At 41.9% G+C, this 18,089-nt stretch overlaps 1 protein-coding gene across 10 annotated transcripts in view; it reads right to left on the reverse strand.

Annotated features, from left to right (window-relative positions):
- UXS1 (UDP-glucuronate decarboxylase 1) overlaps nucleotides 1-18,089 on the reverse strand; it is a 98,442-nt gene that overhangs the window by 46,647 nt on the left and 33,706 nt on the right. For 9 of the 10 annotated variants that reach the window (XM_032419191.1, XM_032419190.1, XM_032419197.1 and 6 more), the window contains 2 exons: nucleotides 14,588-14,648; nucleotides 794-974 (listed from right to left, as the gene is read on the reverse strand). In XM_032419191.1, coding sequence (XP_032275082.1) covers nucleotides 794-974; nucleotides 14,588-14,648 — 242 coding nt within the window. Of the gene's footprint in view, nucleotides 1-793; nucleotides 975-14,587; nucleotides 14,649-15,191; nucleotides 15,280-18,089 lie in introns of all 10 variants that reach the window. The other variant, XM_032419199.1, reaches the window with a different exon arrangement.

Genomic DNA, 18,089 nt, shown 5'->3' on the forward strand with positions numbered 1-18,089 from the left:
TCTAGAAAACAAGGTGTTGGCAAGGCCACGCTTCCCCCAAAGGCTCTAGGGGAGAATCGCTCCTTGCCTTGTAGGTGGTGCTGGGGCTGGGGCTGCATGGCCTCAATCTCTGCTCCGTTGGTGTTCGTGAGACCTGCTCTTCTCCCCATGCATCTGTGTCTTCTCCATTCTGTCTCTTATAAAGACACTCGCCATTGGAAATACGGCTCACCTGGGGAATCCAGGCTGATCTCATCTTGAGATCCTTAACCTCATTACATCAGCAAAGACCTTTCCCCCACGTAAAATCACATTCACAGATTCCGGGGATTAAGACATGGACGTATCTTTTTGGGGACCACCGTCCAACCCACTACAGCCCCCAATCCCTGACTCCTTGAGAGTGGCAAAGTTACTGAGGCTTTAAACTCTCAGATGTGGAATTTCACTATTAAGTAGCATTCCACACCAGCCAGCACCCTGCAGGAAGCTCGAAGTACTTTTGCACAAGTGGGGCAGGCATCGGATGTGTTATGCAGTGGGAAGGGTCGTGCACTACACAAGCCCTTCTGGAACAGACCATGACGATCAAAGCCAGGAGGGCTCGGGGCAGTGCAGCCAAATGCCCACAGTGCCGTCACCGTTCTTTATCACAGAAACTAGGATAGTGCCTTATACCCAATGAGACCATTTCAGAAACAAGGCACAGCTCCCACTCACTGTGGTCGGGGCAGAAGGCTCTGGCTGGGAGCCGGCTGCTCTAGGGAGCCCACCCACCAGGCTCGACATGCTGTCAGTGTGCACTCTCACTCACCTTCGATGTAGAGCGGCTCCACCACGTCGTGGTTAATCAGCTCGAAGTTCTCATGGCCGATCCAGTGCTCCACATTCCTCTTCCTGCCCGTGAAGAAGTTGTCCACCACAGTCACCTCGTGGCCGTCCATCATGAGCTTGTCGGTGAGGTGGGAGCCCACGAACCCCGCTCCTCCGGTTATCTGCATGCACCCCACATCCCCAGAGAAAGCACAAGAGGACACGGTGACAAGCAACTTCAAGGGGATTTGGCTTTGGTGCAGCCACAACTTAAAACTTGGAAGGAGAGCAAGGAAGGAAGACACTAACAGTTTACAGACAGCATCTTAGCTCTTCCTCCAGAACAAATCGTCACATACTACCGCCGACTTCTAAGCAGCCTAAAAATTGAAGCTACCACTCAGTCAATAGTACAGAAAAATAGTTTCAAGTTTCCAAATGTCTCCTCTAAAAGACAATTTTACATTAAAAAGTTCTTATTTTATAATGGAAAGAACACTGAACATCACTTATCTAATTCTACCACTACTCCTGCAAAGTTTCAGAATGACTCTCTTTTAAAAAGTGATTAGCAACATGCAGAGATTCGTTGAACTACCAAATAATATATGTGGTTTTTAAAACTGGACACAAAAATGTCATAAAAAACGATTATCTTTCCAACTGCTTATGAGAACAAATAAGCAATAGATACTGTTTGCAGACCAGAGCCCTAAGTGATTAAGTTCTACCGTCCGGTCCCTGTCTAAGCAGGAACGTGACCACTGCGTGGGGTCCGCTGACGGGCCCCAAGGGGGACAGGATGCAGCTGTGGGGGGCAGGGGGCCAGCAATACTGTGCTTCCAAAGCCTGAGCCACAACAAACGTGAAGAGGCAATCACGAGTGAAAGTCACTGTTAAACTAACAGAAAGACTTTATTCAAATTAAATGATGACTATGGAGGGGGCCAGATAAAGCATACTGAGTGTTGGGGAGGAAGGAGTGAAAAGAACACTCAGAAAGCGGACTAGCAATGGGCAACCACTTTTTCCGTCCTGTTCTGTTCTCCGCTCTGCCTTCTCTGCAGTCAAAACTTGCACTCACCTCACCCTCCTGTTCCGAACTGAAAGAATTAACACTAGGAAAGAAACACCAATTCTTTTACCAAAACAAAACAAAACACATAAACCCTCAGGCATATGGTTTTAAAACATTTTGTTTGCCACGAAGTGCGATAAAATCTGACACATAATTCAGATGTTTACCACGGGTGAGAACAAAGCAGCCCGGGGTGAAGGTCGTCGATTTGGGGAGCGGGGAGGGGTCATGCCAGCCACAGAAGAACCACATCAACACCACCCAGACATTTACATATGCTCTGATGAAAATACACACACAGCTCAGCCATTAACAACACAGCTGTGATTTGCACAGCTCCACTCTCATGCAGATTTTTGTCCGATAAACACGGGACAGGACTGTGACTGTATTTTCTCTTCCTTACGATGTTCTTAATAACATTTTCTTTCCCCCAGTTTATTTTCTTGTAAGAACAAAATATGTAATACACGAAACACACAGAGTATGTGTGAATCGACTGTTCGTGTTATGGTAAGGCTGCCAGTCAACAGCAAGCAAAAGGAGGCAACAGTCACACACGGATTCTCGGCAGCACGTGGAGGGTAGAGGGTGGGGGGGGTCAATGCCTCTCACCCCTGAGTTGTTCAAGGGTCAGCTGTATCATGGGTGAGAAAGTGGATGGCTGAAAAGTCCTGACGCTCCACAGCTTTCGATCAGCTGCATTCATTCTTTACGGAGAGCACCATTTCCTAAATCATCTCTGCTTCGCAGATAGGGAACAGACACCCATAGACCTCACAGATATATACAGAACATTCCAGAATACGCATTCTTCTTGAGCGCACATGGAACTTTCTCCAGAATAGACCACATACTGGGTCACAAATCAGGTCTCAACTGATACCAAAAGATTGAGATTATTCCCTGCATATTCTCAGACCCTTTAAAACTGGAACTCAATCACAAGAAAAAATTTGGCAGAAATTCAAACACTTGGAAGCTAAAGACCACTCTGCTCAACAATGTTTGGGTCAACCAGGAACTCAAAGAAGAACTTAAACAATTCACGGAAACCAATGAGAACGAAAACACATTGGTCCAAAACCTATGGGATACTGCAAAGGCAATCCTAAAGGGGAAATACATAGCCATCCAAGCCTCACTCAAAAAAACAGAAAAGTCCCGAATTCACCAACTAACTTTATACCTTAAAGAACTAGAGAAAAAGCAAAAATGATGCCTGAGCCACACATTAGAAGAGAAATAATTAAGATTAGAGCAGAGATCAATGAATTAGAAACCAGAAACACAGTAGATCAGATCAATGAAACTAGAAGCTGGTTCTTTGAAAGAATTAATAAGATCGATAAACCACTGGCCAGACTTATCCAAAAGAAAAGAGAAAGGACCCAAATTAATAAAATTATGAATGAAAGGGGAGAGATCACGACTAACACCAAGGAAATAGAAACAATTATTAGAAATTATTATCAACAACTATATGCCAATAAATTGAGCAACCTGGATGAAATGGATGCCGCCTTCCTGGAAACCTATAAACTCCCAAGACTGAAACAGGAAGAAATTGACAAGCTGAATAGGCCAAAAACCAGTAACGAGATTGAAGCAGTGATCAAAAACCTCCCAAAAAAACAAGAGTCCAGGGCCTGATGGATTCCCTGGGGAATTCTACCAAACATTCAAAGAAGAAATAATACCTATTCTACTGAAGCTGTTTCAAAAAATAGAAACAGAAGGAAACCTTCCAGATTCATTCTATGAGGCCAGCATTACTTTAATCCCCAAACCAGGCAAAGACCCCATCAAAAAGGAGAATTTCAGACCGATATCCCTGATGAATATGGATTCCAAAATTCTCAACAAAATCCTAGCTAACAGGCTCCAACAATACATTAAAAGGATCATCCACCACGACCAAGTGGGATTTATCCCCGGGATGCAAGGGTGGTTCAACATTCGCAAATCAATCAATGTGATAGAACACATTAATAAGAGGAGAGAGAAGAACCATATGGTCCTCTCAATTGATGCAGAAAAAGCATTTGACAAAATACAACATCCTTTCCTGATTAAAACTCTTCAGAGTATAGGGATAGAGAGAACATTCCTCAAGTTCACAAAATCCATCTATGAAAAACCCACAGTGAATATCATCCTCAATGGGGAAAAGCTGAGAGCCTTTCCCTTAAGATCAGGAACACGTCAAGGATGCCCACTCTCATCACTATTGTTCAACACAGTTCTAGCAACAGCAATCAGACAACAAAAATAAATAAAAGGTATTCAAATTGGCAAATAAGAAGTCAAACTCTCTCTCTTCGTAGATGACATGATACTTTATGTGGAAAATCCAAAAGACTCCACCCCCAAATTCCTAGAACTCATACAGCAATTCAGTAATGTGGCAGGATACAAAATCAATGCACAGAAATCAGCTGCTTTCTTATACACTAACAATGCAACTGTAGAAAGAGAAATTAGAGAAACGATTCCATTTACAATAGCACCGAAAACCATAAGATACCTTGGAATAAATCTAACCAAAGAGGTAAAGGATCTATACTCTAGGAACTACAGAATACTCATGAAAGAAATTGAAGAAGACACAGAAAGATGGAAAAACATACCATGCTCATGGATCGGAAGAATAAACATTGTTAAAATGTCTATGCTACCCAGAGCAATCTATACCTTCAATGCCATCCCGATCAAAATTCCAATGACATTTTTCAAAGTGCTGGAACAAACAATCCTAAAATTTGTATGGAATCAGAAAAGAACACAAATCGCCAAGGAGATGTTGAAAAAGAAAAACAAAGCTGGGGGCATCACGTTGCCCGATTTCAAGCTATATTACAAAGCAGTAATCACCAAGACAGCATGGTACTGGCACAAAAACAGACATACCGACCAATGGAACAGAATAGAGAGCCCAGATATGGACCCTCAACTCTATGGTCAAATCATCTTCGACGAGGCAGGAAAAAATATGCAATGGAGAAAAGACAGTCTCTTCAATAAATGGTGGGAAAATTGGACAGCTATATACGAAGAATGAAACTCGACCATTCTCTAACACCACACACAAAGATACACTCAAAATGGATGAAAGACCTCAATGTGAGACAGGAATCCATCAAAATTCTAGAGAAGAACATAGGCAGTAGCCTCTTTGACATCGGCCACAGCAACTTCTTTCAAGATTCATCTCCAAAGGCTAGTGAAACAAAAGCAAAAATGAACTTTTGGGACTTCATCAAGATAAAAAGCTTCTGCACAGCAAAGGAAACAGTCAACAAAACAAAGAGGCAAGTCACAGAATGGGAGAAGATATTTGCAAATGACACCACAGATAAAGGGCTGGTATCCAAGATCTATAAAGAACTTCTCAAACTCCACACCCAAAAAACAAATAATCCTCAAGTCAAAAAATGGGCAGAAGACATGAACAGACACTTCTCCGAAGAAGACATACAAATGGCTAACAGACACATGAAAAACCGTTCATCATCATTAGCCATCAGGGAAATTCAAATCAAAACCACACTGAGATACCACCTTATACCAGTTAGAATGGCAAAAACTGACAAGGCAAGAAACAACAAATGTTGGAGAGGTTGTGGAGAAAGGGGAACCCTCTTACACTGTTGGTGGGAATGCAAGTTGGTACAGCCACTTTGGAACATAGTGTGGAGGAGCCTCAAAAAATTAAAAAGACAGCTACCCTATGACCCAGCAATTGCACTACTGGGTATTTACCCTGAAGACACAGACGTAGTGAAAAGAAGGGCCATATGCACCCCAATGTTCATAGCAGCAATGTCTGCAATAGCCAAACTGTGGAAGAAGCCGAGATTCCCTTCAACAGATGAATAAAGAAGATGTGGTCCATATATACAATGGAATTATTACTCAGCATCAGAAAGGATGAATACCCAACTTTTACATCAACATGGATGGGACTGGAGGAGATTATATTAAGTGAAGTCAAGCAGAGAAAGTCAATTATCATATGGTTTCACTTATTTGTGGAACATAAGGAATAGCATGGAGGACATTAGGAGAAGGAAGGGAAAAATGAAGGGGGAAATCGGAGGAGAGATGAACCATGAGAGACTATGGACTCTGAGAAACAAACTGAGGGTTCTAGAGGGGAGGGGGGTGGGGGGATGGGTTAGCCCGGTGATGGGTATTAAGGAGGGCACGTACTGCATGGAGCACTGGGTGTTATATGAAAACAATGGATCGTGGATCACCACATCCAAAACTAATGATGTATTGTATGGTGACTAACACAACATAATAAAATAAAATTTAATAAATAAATAAATAAATAAATAAAGGAAATGGACACCCAGGGGAACTGAGTCTCTGACCACGATCCCCAGGATCACTAGTGATGACAGAATAAGCTTCGAGTCCTCCTAATTTCATATTCTCTCCATTACCTGTAGATTTTTCTGGTTCATGTTTTATCCTCAGCACACCTACATCTCACCTGTATACCTGAATGATGACTTAAAAACAGAATTTTCAGGAAAAACACATGAATTCCAAATCTAGCTTTACTAGTGTTTAACTCGAGGAATGAAAATTCATTTTATTTGAAATAGCCTTCATATCACTGCATTTTCCCAAGCCTTCCACAGTTCATAAGTCAGAAAAATTACATCTCCTTTCAAAGAAATTTAACCTTTTTTAAATGTAACTCTATATCTATATGCAAATGTTTCCTAAACTAAGATGTTCTGTCGCATGCTAACTTTATCTCCACACCTAAAATAACTGAGGGACTACTCAGGGCTAGCAGAAACGCAGTGTACTAAATTATACACGATTTCCTCCAACATTTCACTAGTTTTAAGTGGAGACATAAACTTGCTGGAAGCACCTTAGCCTTGCTTGAAACGCATTTGAACTGTTTTTCTTGAGTAAGTCCTATCAAAAATACTTAAAGATTTATGTAACACAGCTGGGTGGTTATACAGTGTCTCTCCCTAATCAATTTCAGCCCATTAGGCAAGCATTTCAAACAGAAACAAAACTGGCAGAATCTCATCACTTACAAGCTCCCCCAGGAAAAATGAATCGCCAAACCCAGGGATACCCTGTGAATAACAAGGAGCTAATCCCCCAAGAAGAGAGTAGGATGAAAGGACAAGCAACCTCTTCCAGTGGAACTGAATGGACTCCACACAGCTTTGCATGGCTCTGCAGTTATGAGCTCATCTCAACCGCTTGTACTTCCGGCTCTTGTGGAGCTCACAGGCAGCGAACCTGGTCCAGTTCAAGGGCAGCATTCAAACTCAAGCTGCTCAGTAAGTCTGCAAGAAGAATGCCTTTCTGACAAACCTCTTCTTTGTGCCAAGGCTTCCACAATCACTGAAAAGCTTTGGGTTTTAGCAACAACGTGGCACCAGATGACTCTGAAATGTGGCTTAACCTATGAGACGGCAGAGGAGTGAAGGACACTCAGCCCATTTATTGTGGTTATGTGAAAACTGAAATAAATTCGGTAATACTCAGCATCGACGGGAAGATCATCCCACGTGAATATAATAATAACCCTTGCAAGACTGTGCAGGGTTCATATGTTAGTGGAGGGCATCCAATAGTCTGATCACTCCGACATATGGCAGCAGAAAGACTGGAAAATTAACTTTTCTCTGCTGCTGAAGACACGGATATATTTCTCAATTCATGCTTAAATGCCTACGCATTTTTGATATGGTAGAAATAACCCCAAAAGGGGGCGGCGCCTGGGTGGCTCAGTCAGTTAAGCATCTGCCTTCGGCTCGGGTCATGATCCCGGGGTCCTGGGATCGAGCCCCGCATCGGGCTCCCTGCTCAGCGGGGAGCCTGCTTCTCCCTCTGCCTCTGCCTGCAGCTCTCTCTGCTTGTGCTCTTTCTCTGACAAATAAATAAAACATTAAAAAAAAAGAAAGAAAGAAAGAAAGAATCCCAAAAGATGGGCGTACAAGTATAACAGATGTTAGCATCTGCTCAGGGTGAGATTTATGTAAACCAACTAAAAAGGCAAGAGATTTTCTCTAACTTCCAGAAGAAAAGGGAGATTATGGGTGTACACAGTTTAATATTGATTCAAGACTATTACTCTGGTGTTTGGGATACATAGTCCTACAGCCTAGATAACAGGTAAAAGAACAAAAAACCACTTGTGTACCAACCATTTACATATCAAAGTCAGATAAGACATTTCTTACAGAATGGCAAGGTGAGGTGCTCCACAGACCTGTCCCCAGCAAAAGAACGTAACTGGTGAGAATTCAAAAGCCTAGCCATTTAAAGTCTCTGGAAATTGTTCTAAGGGTATACAGCAAATGAAGAAACATTTATTCAAGAAAATCTACAAAACTTCAGTAAGAACAGAGAGCCTCAGTGACACGTGGGCCGTGGCCCACTCCCACCTTCCACCCTTCACCCTCACGGTTCAGAGTGGGTGCTGGTGTGGCCAGAACAATGGCGCGCCGGGTATCTCACCAGGAAAGGCAGGCCACCCACATTTCTCATTCCCCCCAGCTTGAGCTGCACAGGCTCAATTCCTGAGGCGTGAGCCAAGTGGTTAAGAGAGACCTTCCTCACGCGGCAGAGGCTCTACTCCAGGGACGGCAGGCTGCGACTGACTAATGGGACTGTGGTCACCCTTGCCCCGGCTCACTCACGGAGTGGATTCCATGCCCAGAGAGGCAAGGCAAGAAGACCAGGGGTACAGGTCCTGCCAGCCCCCTGCCTGTAAGCAGGAATGTCCCTCCCTCCTCCAGCTCCACAGTAGTGGCTCAGAGACTCTCCCTTGGAGGCAGAGGCAGTCAATAAAAACACAAGAGCTCCAAAGCTCTCCCCAGAGAGATAGACTTAATTTGAAAGAGAAATGGGGAAAGTTCAAGCATAAAGGTTATCTCAAAAACCATGGAGATTTAAGTGGTGAGCAACAGAAAAGAGCCTGGTAGCTCTATGAGAACAAGCTTAGTCACAGGACCGCTAGTTTAGTAGAGAGAGCCAGGGAAAGACACACTTAAAACTCTTGGGGTCAGGGCAAACCTCAAAGACTGGCCTAAAAATCTACCTCCGCAAAGGGGCCAGAATTTAACGGAATCAGGCTGAGGAGCAATTTATAATGCAAAGCATTGATTAAAGCAGTTTGCTCAACTAGCAATTACTGGAGCCTAACAGTTAGTGTGATGCCACACAAGGCAATCAGGCTAAGAGATGGTCACTGCCATTCCACTGCGTCCATCCCCAAGGCTGTGGCCTCTGAGCAGCAACCATCAGAGAGTCCCATACTCCAGGGGAGCAGACATCACTGAAAGAGACCAGCCAAGTCATTAAACAAGTAAGTAAACTAGAAAAAATAAAACAAGGCTTGGAGAAAGGGGAGAATAGTACCCAGAGTTGCTACAATATACTACCTAAAATACCCAGTTCTCTACAAAAGACTTTGAGACACGGAAAGGAACAGGAATGTGCGACCTGGACCCAGGGAAAACCACCAGGCGACAAAAACTGCCTGTGTCAGGGCCCAGTTGTCACATTTAACAGTCCTCAAGTCAGCTAGCATAAACAAGTTCACAAGAATGGGAGGAAACCATGCTTAAAGAAGTAAACGGAGACTAAAAAGAGAACAGCTACAACATAGAAACAAATGGAAATTTGGAGGTTGACAAGTATAGAAAAACCCACAACAGAGAGTCAACAACTGATTGGATCTGGCAGAAGAAAGCAAACCTGAGGATAAATCGAGAGTTCATGCAACCTGAAGAGCGGAGAGAAAAAAGAAAGTGAATCGCCTTAGACTGGTATGAGACACCAATGAACACAAGAACATGCATATAATGGGAGCACCAGAAAGGAAGAAAGGGAGGAATAGAAAAAATATTCAAAGAAATAATGGCTGAAAAGTTCCCCAGATTCACGAAACCCATGAATCTACACATTCAAGGAGCTGACCAAACTCCATCCAAGCAGGATAAATGCAAACACAAACAGATGCATGTAGTCAGATCATACTAGAAATGCTGAAAATTAGAGACAAAGATAAAATTCTGGAAGCAGTTGTACTGGGTTAAATACTGCCCTATAAAATGTATATCCTTCTTAGAATCTCAGAACATGACCTTATTTGGAAATAGGGTGACTGAAGATGTAATCAGTTGAAATCTGGTCATACTGGAGTAGGGTAAACCCTGAATCCAGTATGTGATGATGGACGCAAAGACTGGACAGATGTGTCTTCAAGACAAGGAATCCAGGACTAGTGGCAACACCAGAAGCTAAGAGAAAGGCATGAAACAGATTTCCTCCTAGAAACTTCAGACAGCACGGCCCTGCCAACACCCTGACATCAGAATTCTAGCTTCCAGTAGTGGGAGAGTTTCCGTTTCCGTTGTTTTAAGCTACTGAGCTGGCAACTGTGACAGCAGCTGGTGGAAAGTAGACAGCAGACAAAGAAAAGGACTCCTCATGTACAAGGGACCCCCAACATGACTAACAGCCTATTCTCTATCACAGCTAGTGGAGGAAGCAGTGGGGTAACACATTCAAAGAAGAGAAAAGAAATAAAACTGCAAGCCAAGAATTTTATATACAACCCACACTTCTAAAACTGAAAAACAAAAATGATAAACAAAAAATGAGAGTACTCATTGCCAGCAGCCCCGCCATACAAGAAATACTAAAAGATGTTCTTCAGGCTGAAAGTAAATGATGCCAGGCAGCATTTCCCACACAGGAAACAAAAGGGGGAGGAACAAATAAAGTAATGAGGTAATTATAAAAGACAATGTAATGACACTCTCTCCTTTCTACTCTTAATTGATTTAAAGACCAAATTGTATAGCACAACAATGTGAACATACTTAAAGCCACACAACTATATACTTAAATGATACAATGATAAATTGTGTTATGTATATTTTACCACCATCACCACTGCAGCAAAATAACTGTATAAAATAATATGCATAGTACTGTATTATTTTCCCTGTAAAATATAGAAATATATTGGACAACAACAGCATGACGAGGCAATGACATCAAAAGTTTACTCAAACCCACAGGAACAGATGAAGGAAGCTAGACAGGGTAATGAAAAGGATGATGTAACAAATACTGTAAATACATCTTTACTCTCCTTTATTCCCTCACCTTATTTAAAAGATATAAAATTTAGGGGCGCCTGGGTGGCTGTCAGTTGGGGGGCTGCCTTCAGCTTAGGTCATGATCCCAGAGTCCTGGGATCGAGCCCCACATTGGGCTCCCTGCTCAGTGGAGAGCCTGTTTCCCCCTCTCCCTCTGCCTGCCGCTCTGCCTACTTGTGCTCTCTATCTCTCTGTCAAATAAATAAATAAAATCTTTTCAAAAAAAATAAATTAAAAAAATATATAAAATTTAAAATTTAAAAATTATAAAATAATTATAACAACGTATTGTGGAGTTTGTAACTTGGATTAAAGTAATATATAAAATGCATAGAAATATCACAGGAAGGGTTGGGTAACAGAACTATGTAGGAGTGGCATTTCTATATCTCACTGGAACTCAGTATAAAGCTAAAGTAGAGTATCCTAAGTTAAAATGTAGATGGTAAGCACTAGAATAAATAGCAACAAAATGAATTTTTAAAATACAGTAAAAAATAATTAAAGGAATTCAAATGTCACATAAGAAAAGGTTTATTTAATGCATAAGAAAAGAACAATGGAAGCCTGGAGGAACAAAAAAGATATGAGGTATACGGGAAACACAAAATAAAATGGCAGTTATAAAGCCAACTATGTCGGTAGTAACATAAAGTGTGAACGGATTAAGCCAACCACCCAAAAGGCAGCAACTGCCAAACTGGAAACAAATAAAACAAAACAAGGTCCAACTATATAAAGTCTTAAGGGAACACACTGAAGACTGGATGATTCAATGTGTTGAATGTAAAAAAGTATAACACATAGCATAGAAACAATAAGAAAGCTGGAGTAGCTATGATATCAGACAAAATAAATTTCAAAACAAACAAAAAAATGTTAATAGATAAAGAGGGGCATCTTATAATGACAAAGGGTCAATCCATCAAGTAACAGTTATAAACATTTATACACCTAACAGAGACCCAAAATATACAAAGCAGAAGTTGAAAGAATTGAAGGAAGAACTAGAGATTTCAACAACAATAGCTGGAGGCATCAACACTTCACTCCCAATAATGGACAGAACTATACAGAAGATTAGCAAGGAAATGAAGGACTTGAAAAACACTGTAATCCAGCTAGACCTAACAGATATCTATAGAACACTCAACAACAGCACAATACACAGTCCCTTTAAGAGTACATGAGGGGTGCCTGGCTGGCTCAGTTGGTGGAGCATGAGACTCTTAATCTCAGGGTTGTGAGTTCAAGCCCCACACTGGGTGTAATGATTACTCAAAAATAAAATCTTCAAAAAAAGAAAAAAAAAAAAAGAGTACATGGAATATTCTCTAGGATAGACATATCATCTAGGCCATAAAACAAGCCTCAACAATTTAAAAGGAATTGAATCATACAAAGTAAGTTCTCTGACTACAGTGGAATGAAATTAGATCAATAACAAAGAAATCTGAGAAATCCACAAGTATGCAGAAATTAACCAGCACACTCGCAGATGACTACAGGATCAAAGAATAAGTTATGAGGAAAATTAGAAAATACTCTGAAATGGGTGACAATGAAGAAACAGCACACCAAAACTTAGGGTAGGCAACTAAAGCAATGTAATTTCTAAAAAGATACAAACTACCAAAATAACTCAAGAAGAAATGGAAAATCTAAATAGATCTATAACAAGAGATTGAATTAGCAATGTTAAAAAAGTTAACAAAAAAAGCTTAAGCCCAGATAACTTCTGTGGTGAATTTCACCAAACACTTCAGTAAGAATTAATACCAAATTGTCAAAAATTCATCTTAAAAAATAGAAGAGGAGGGAACACTTTCCCACTTATCCTATGAGGTCAGTATTATTAACCTGATACCTACCAAAAGCGGCAAAAGACATCATAAGAAAGGAAAATTATAGACCAAGATCTCTCATAAATACAGACATAAAAATCCTCAGCAAAATGCTAGCAAATCAAATCCACCAGTATATAAAAAAGGATTATACATTAACCAAAAGAGATTTATCCCAGATATGCAAGATCGGTTGCAAACTGAACAAACCAGGGCTAAAAGGGAATCTGGTCAACCTGATAGAAGGCATCTATGACAAGCTCTCAGCTAACATCACACTTCACGGTGTAAGACTAAAAGCTTTCCCCTAAGATGAGGAACAAGACAAGGATGTCTGCTCTTCCGACTTCTATTCAACACTGTACTAGGGTTCTAGCCAGGAAAATTAGGCAAGGAAATGAAATAGAAAGCATCCATACTGTTAAGGCAGAAGTTAAACCACCCATAACTGCAGACAGCACGATCTTGAACAGTACATAAAAAATCCTCAGGAATCTACTTGAAACTATTAGAACCCAATGATTTCAGCAAAGTTGCAGGGTATAAGAAAATACAAAAATCTATTGTGTTTCTATTTACTTGCAATACAAAATACAAGAATGAAACTAAAAAATAATTCCATTTATGCTATCAAAAAGGATAAACACTTTAGAATAAATCTAACAAAACTGTAAAACTTACACTCTGAAAACTACAAAAAGAATGTTAAAAAAAATTAATGAAGACCTAAATACATAGAAAGACACCCCATGTTCAAGGATCGGAAGACAATATTAAGATGACAATACTGCCCCAATTCATCCACAGATCCAATGTGGTCTGTATCGAAATCTCAGGTGGCTTCTTTAAACAAACTGATGAGCTAATCCTAAAATTCACCAGGAACTGTAAGGGATCCAAAATAGTCAAAACTATCTAGAAAAAGAAGACAAAGTGGGAGGAATCACACTTGCCAATTTCAAAACTTACTTTATAGTAACAGTACCAATACTTTTACCAACACAGTGGTACTGGCATAAGGACAGACAGGGTCAATGGAACAGAACTGAGAGTCTAGGAAAAAATATTTTCACGTATGGTCAGCTGATTTTTGACAAGGGTGCCAAGACAATTCAATGGGACATGATTAGTCTCATCAGCCAGGGGCACTAGGTATATACCCAAGAGAACCAAAAAACTATGTCTGCACAAAAATTTGTATACCTATGTTTCATAGCAGCATTATGCACAATGGCCTCCAAGTAGAAACAACCCCAAATGTCCATCAATTGATAAATGGATAAACAAACTGTGGTACATCCACAATATGGAATATTATCCAGCCACAGACAGGAATGAAGTACTGATTTGTGCTATAGCATGGGTAAACTTTAGAAACATTACTCTAAGTTTAAGAAATCAGATATTAAAGACCACATATTATATCATTTCATTCATCGAAATGTCCAAAACAGGCAAATCCATTGAGACAGAGAGTAGTTTCAGTGATTGCCAGGAGCTGGGAGGAGGATGTCTGACAACGGGGATGGGCTTCTTTCTGGAGTGATGAAAACATTCTGGAATTAGAATGGAGTGCTGTCGTAGGACTTTGTGACCATACTATAAACCAGTACACCGTATATTCTGTACGGGTAACTTACAGTATGTGAATTCTACCTCTATTTAAAAAGCCAGCTTCTTGATATTATAAATATTAATCAGATGTGCAAACTTACCAAAATTCTTTTACGGTCCTTTTCTGATAAAAATTTTACTGGCGGGTATTTCTGGGTGAAGCTGTAGAACATGAAGAGACGAGAAAAGAAAAGTCAAACATCTCCTGTGAGGATTTTCTCTACTACCATCAAAACAAAGGCTAGACTGTGGCATTATTACTGTCTGCTCCTTCTATCCATTCCAAGTGAGGGGTGTAGGAACCAAGCGGTTATTGGCTCATTTGAATTCAAGAAATATGCAACCGGCTCCTTGTGTAGCATCAAGCTGAGGATAGAGATTTCATCCTGGAGAAGGGAAAATTTACGAAGGTACACGCTACGCGCAGCCAGAGCTAAGCACAAAATAAGGGGGGGGGGGTGGCCTCCTTATAATGCTGTATCGAGGTCTGCAAGGAAGAAAGCAGCTGTGTGAAGTCACAGACCCAAAGCAGAACACTGTGCCTTGCAAGGGGAAGAAAAGAAAAAACTGACTAAGCCTGTTCCCTTATTCTGGGCAATATCACAACTGCAGCATCTCTTTCTGCACCGGTGCCCCAGTACAAAATGGCTGGGCACCAGCACTTTCTGCCTCCGTGGTCTGCTCTCAACACACCTTAAGTCTCACCTCATCTTTCCATAATGCCTCTTGCCCCCAGAAAAGGTCACATGGGTCCCCAACCCCTACTGATATTTCCGGAGCAGGGCAGTGCAAGCTGCAGATAAAAGATCAAATGAGAGTTGATAAATGCAGATTTGAAATATCCATTCTTAAAGTGGTTAAATGGTTCAGTTAGGAACAAAGTGCTTTTAGTAAATTCAAAGAAACCAACTTTACAGTCATTATTTTAATTGGAGAGGTGCCAGGGGCACTGTCTCATCCCCTTCACATCCCCAGCTGGGATACAGAAGGCATTTCCTTAATGGTCGCTGAACTGAACAGAATATGACAGGTCATTAGACAGAAGACCTTGAAGCAAGTGTTTCTCATCTCCTGGAAGAGTGGAGACATGCTTAGAGCTTGGGGCAGGAGGGCTTTCTTTTACAATGCAGATGAATTCCCCTATTAAGAGCTTCCAGATTCTCAAAAGGTCAAGTTCCCCTTGCAGACTACAAAACCAGAAGCAGGCAGGTGGGAGAATCTGAGGGAATGAGTGAAAATCTTGGCCTTCCCTCTTATTAGTTCTGTGACCCAGAGCAAGACCCCCAAGAGCTCTGTGCACCTCAGGGCTTCCTGCTGTCAAGGGGTAATCACAGCACCTTCCCCAGAGGGCTGCCCTGGCAGGAGCTGTCTTTACCACAGGTAATGCCCAAGTGAATGTTCTCACAGCGGCTGGGGGGCAGGGCACATTCTGCCTGCTGGAACAGTGGAAGCCTTCAGGGAACCTGACAGATGCCTTCTTTGCGAAGTGACACTTCTTGTCATTCCGAATACTTTCTCCGTCAGTCAGCTGGACGTGGCCAAGCAAACCACAGCACTGGCTGTGTGCACCCCTCACACAGCCCCGACATCCACTCTCTTCTCTGAGCGCCCACATCCACCACTCCAGCCTCAATCCCAAATTCCACAGCCAGCCATGTGGCGCACCTACGGTGTCTCGCTCCTTCCAGGCTGACCCTCTCCCCACCTGCCCACTGTTGCCCCTTGTACCGGAGAGAAAATAGCAAACAGTTTTCTTATAGGAAATACAGTTCAATGAAACTGAAGCAAAAACATAACTGCCTGACACATGGTCACATGTGGAGTACAGACTGATAAACCTACTTCAAACACTGTGTGCTAAAAACCTTTAAAAAATGGAAACACTGGCTGGGCTTGCTTTGTTTTCTTCAACATGTAGCAACCAAGTTTCAGATTTCATATGTATGATCAAGTTATTAAACTATTGGAAGGACTCTCTTATAACCCTCACTTCTTCCTTTGAGAAGTCAGGCACACAAAGTCAGAAATAAGAGCAGGGGTAAGCTCCTTCAGGGTCCTCCTCAGTCTGCACTTCACACTGTTTGCCTTCCTGCAGTCACGGATGACAGAGCTGGGGGGGGTGTGAGGGGACTGTGTGAAGTGACTCTGAGGTGACTGCGTAAGGGAACTGCGTGGGGGACTGTGTGAGGTGACTGCATGAGGGGACTGTGTGAAGTGATTCTCAGGTGACTGCGTGAGGGGACTGCATGAGGGGACTGTGTGAGGGGACTGTGTGAGGTGACTCAGGTGACTGCGTGAGGGGCTGAGTAGTAACTCTGAGGTGACTGTGTGGAAGGGACTGTGTGAGGTGACTGCATGGGGGGACTGCATGAGATAACTCTGAGGTGACAGCGTGAGGGGACTGCATGAGGGGACTGTGTGAGGTGACTGCATGAGGGGACTGTGTGAGGTGACTCTGAGGGGACTGTGTGAGGGGACTGTATGATGTGACTCTGATGTGGTGCTAGCTGGGCCACTCCTTCAGCATGCCACTCAGGCTTCCCCTCCTGCACTTTACCAGCATTGGGCAAAGTGGGCAAGGGAAAGGCACAGGCTGCTTTAAAGGCCTGCAGTAGGTTAAAACCCTACGCAGCAGCATACTGGCTCATCCATATATTCATTTATTCCAGAACTTTTTACTGGGCACCTATTCTGTGCCACACACTGAGGACACAGAAGCAAACAACGTAGAGAAGCAAGAACCTGCCGACACGAAGCCTGCATTCTGCATTTCTGAGTGTGAGACAAGCAAGGGAGGTGAATGAAGCAGGAATTGAATAATGGATCTTTTCTTACCCCCAAGAATTAATCCTTTAGTAATTATTTTATGCCATTCTAGACTCTAAACTTCCTGTACATGAAGGTAGCGAGTAAGAAGCATTTTTACTTAGAATTTAAATTCTCATCATTACTTGCTATCTATTCACAGAACATTTAAAGATATTGAGATGAAATTAAACAAATGGCAGGCAATCAAACTGTTAAGAAATGGGGGGGGTGTAGTAAAGAAAAGAAAAAACTCACATAACCCACTTACTTAGGCTTCTAGAATGGCATTGTTCCCATTTCTCTCCCCATATACATATAATCCCTACCTTTCAAAAATATCCTTATTTCCTGGGGGTCACTTTGCCTCCAAATGACAAGCACATCAAGACAACATAATCTAGTTAACGTTCTTATCTTGCTCGTGTCAAGATGGGTGTTTGATCATTCTTATCATACAAATCAGTCAGGAAAAATAAAACCAGACAGAGCTCTATCGATTTCTACCACAAAGTCATGTCCGTACTTGACTTTCTAGCTAACACAATAACCCTGGCTCATCTGTCACCTGACTTGCTCACCAACCTAGAGACCAGAACCATTTTAGGATGAGTAACTAGTAAAGCAGAACTAAGTAGAAAACACTTAACCTCTGCACCTATCTTAAAGGTAACTCTCACAGTTTGACAAGAATGAGTTACTGGCACATTCTTCAAGATTATATTTATACTTGTGCTTCACTTTCCGATTTAAAAAGGACAACGAACACCACAAAAGTATCAAAAGGAATCATAAAAT

The sequence above is a fragment of the Phoca vitulina genome, unplaced genomic scaffold (assembly GCF_004348235.1).
Source record: "Phoca vitulina isolate PV1807 unplaced genomic scaffold, GSC_HSeal_1.0 scaffold22, whole genome shotgun sequence".
Lineage (NCBI taxonomy): Eukaryota > Metazoa > Chordata > Mammalia > Carnivora > Phocidae > Phoca > Phoca vitulina.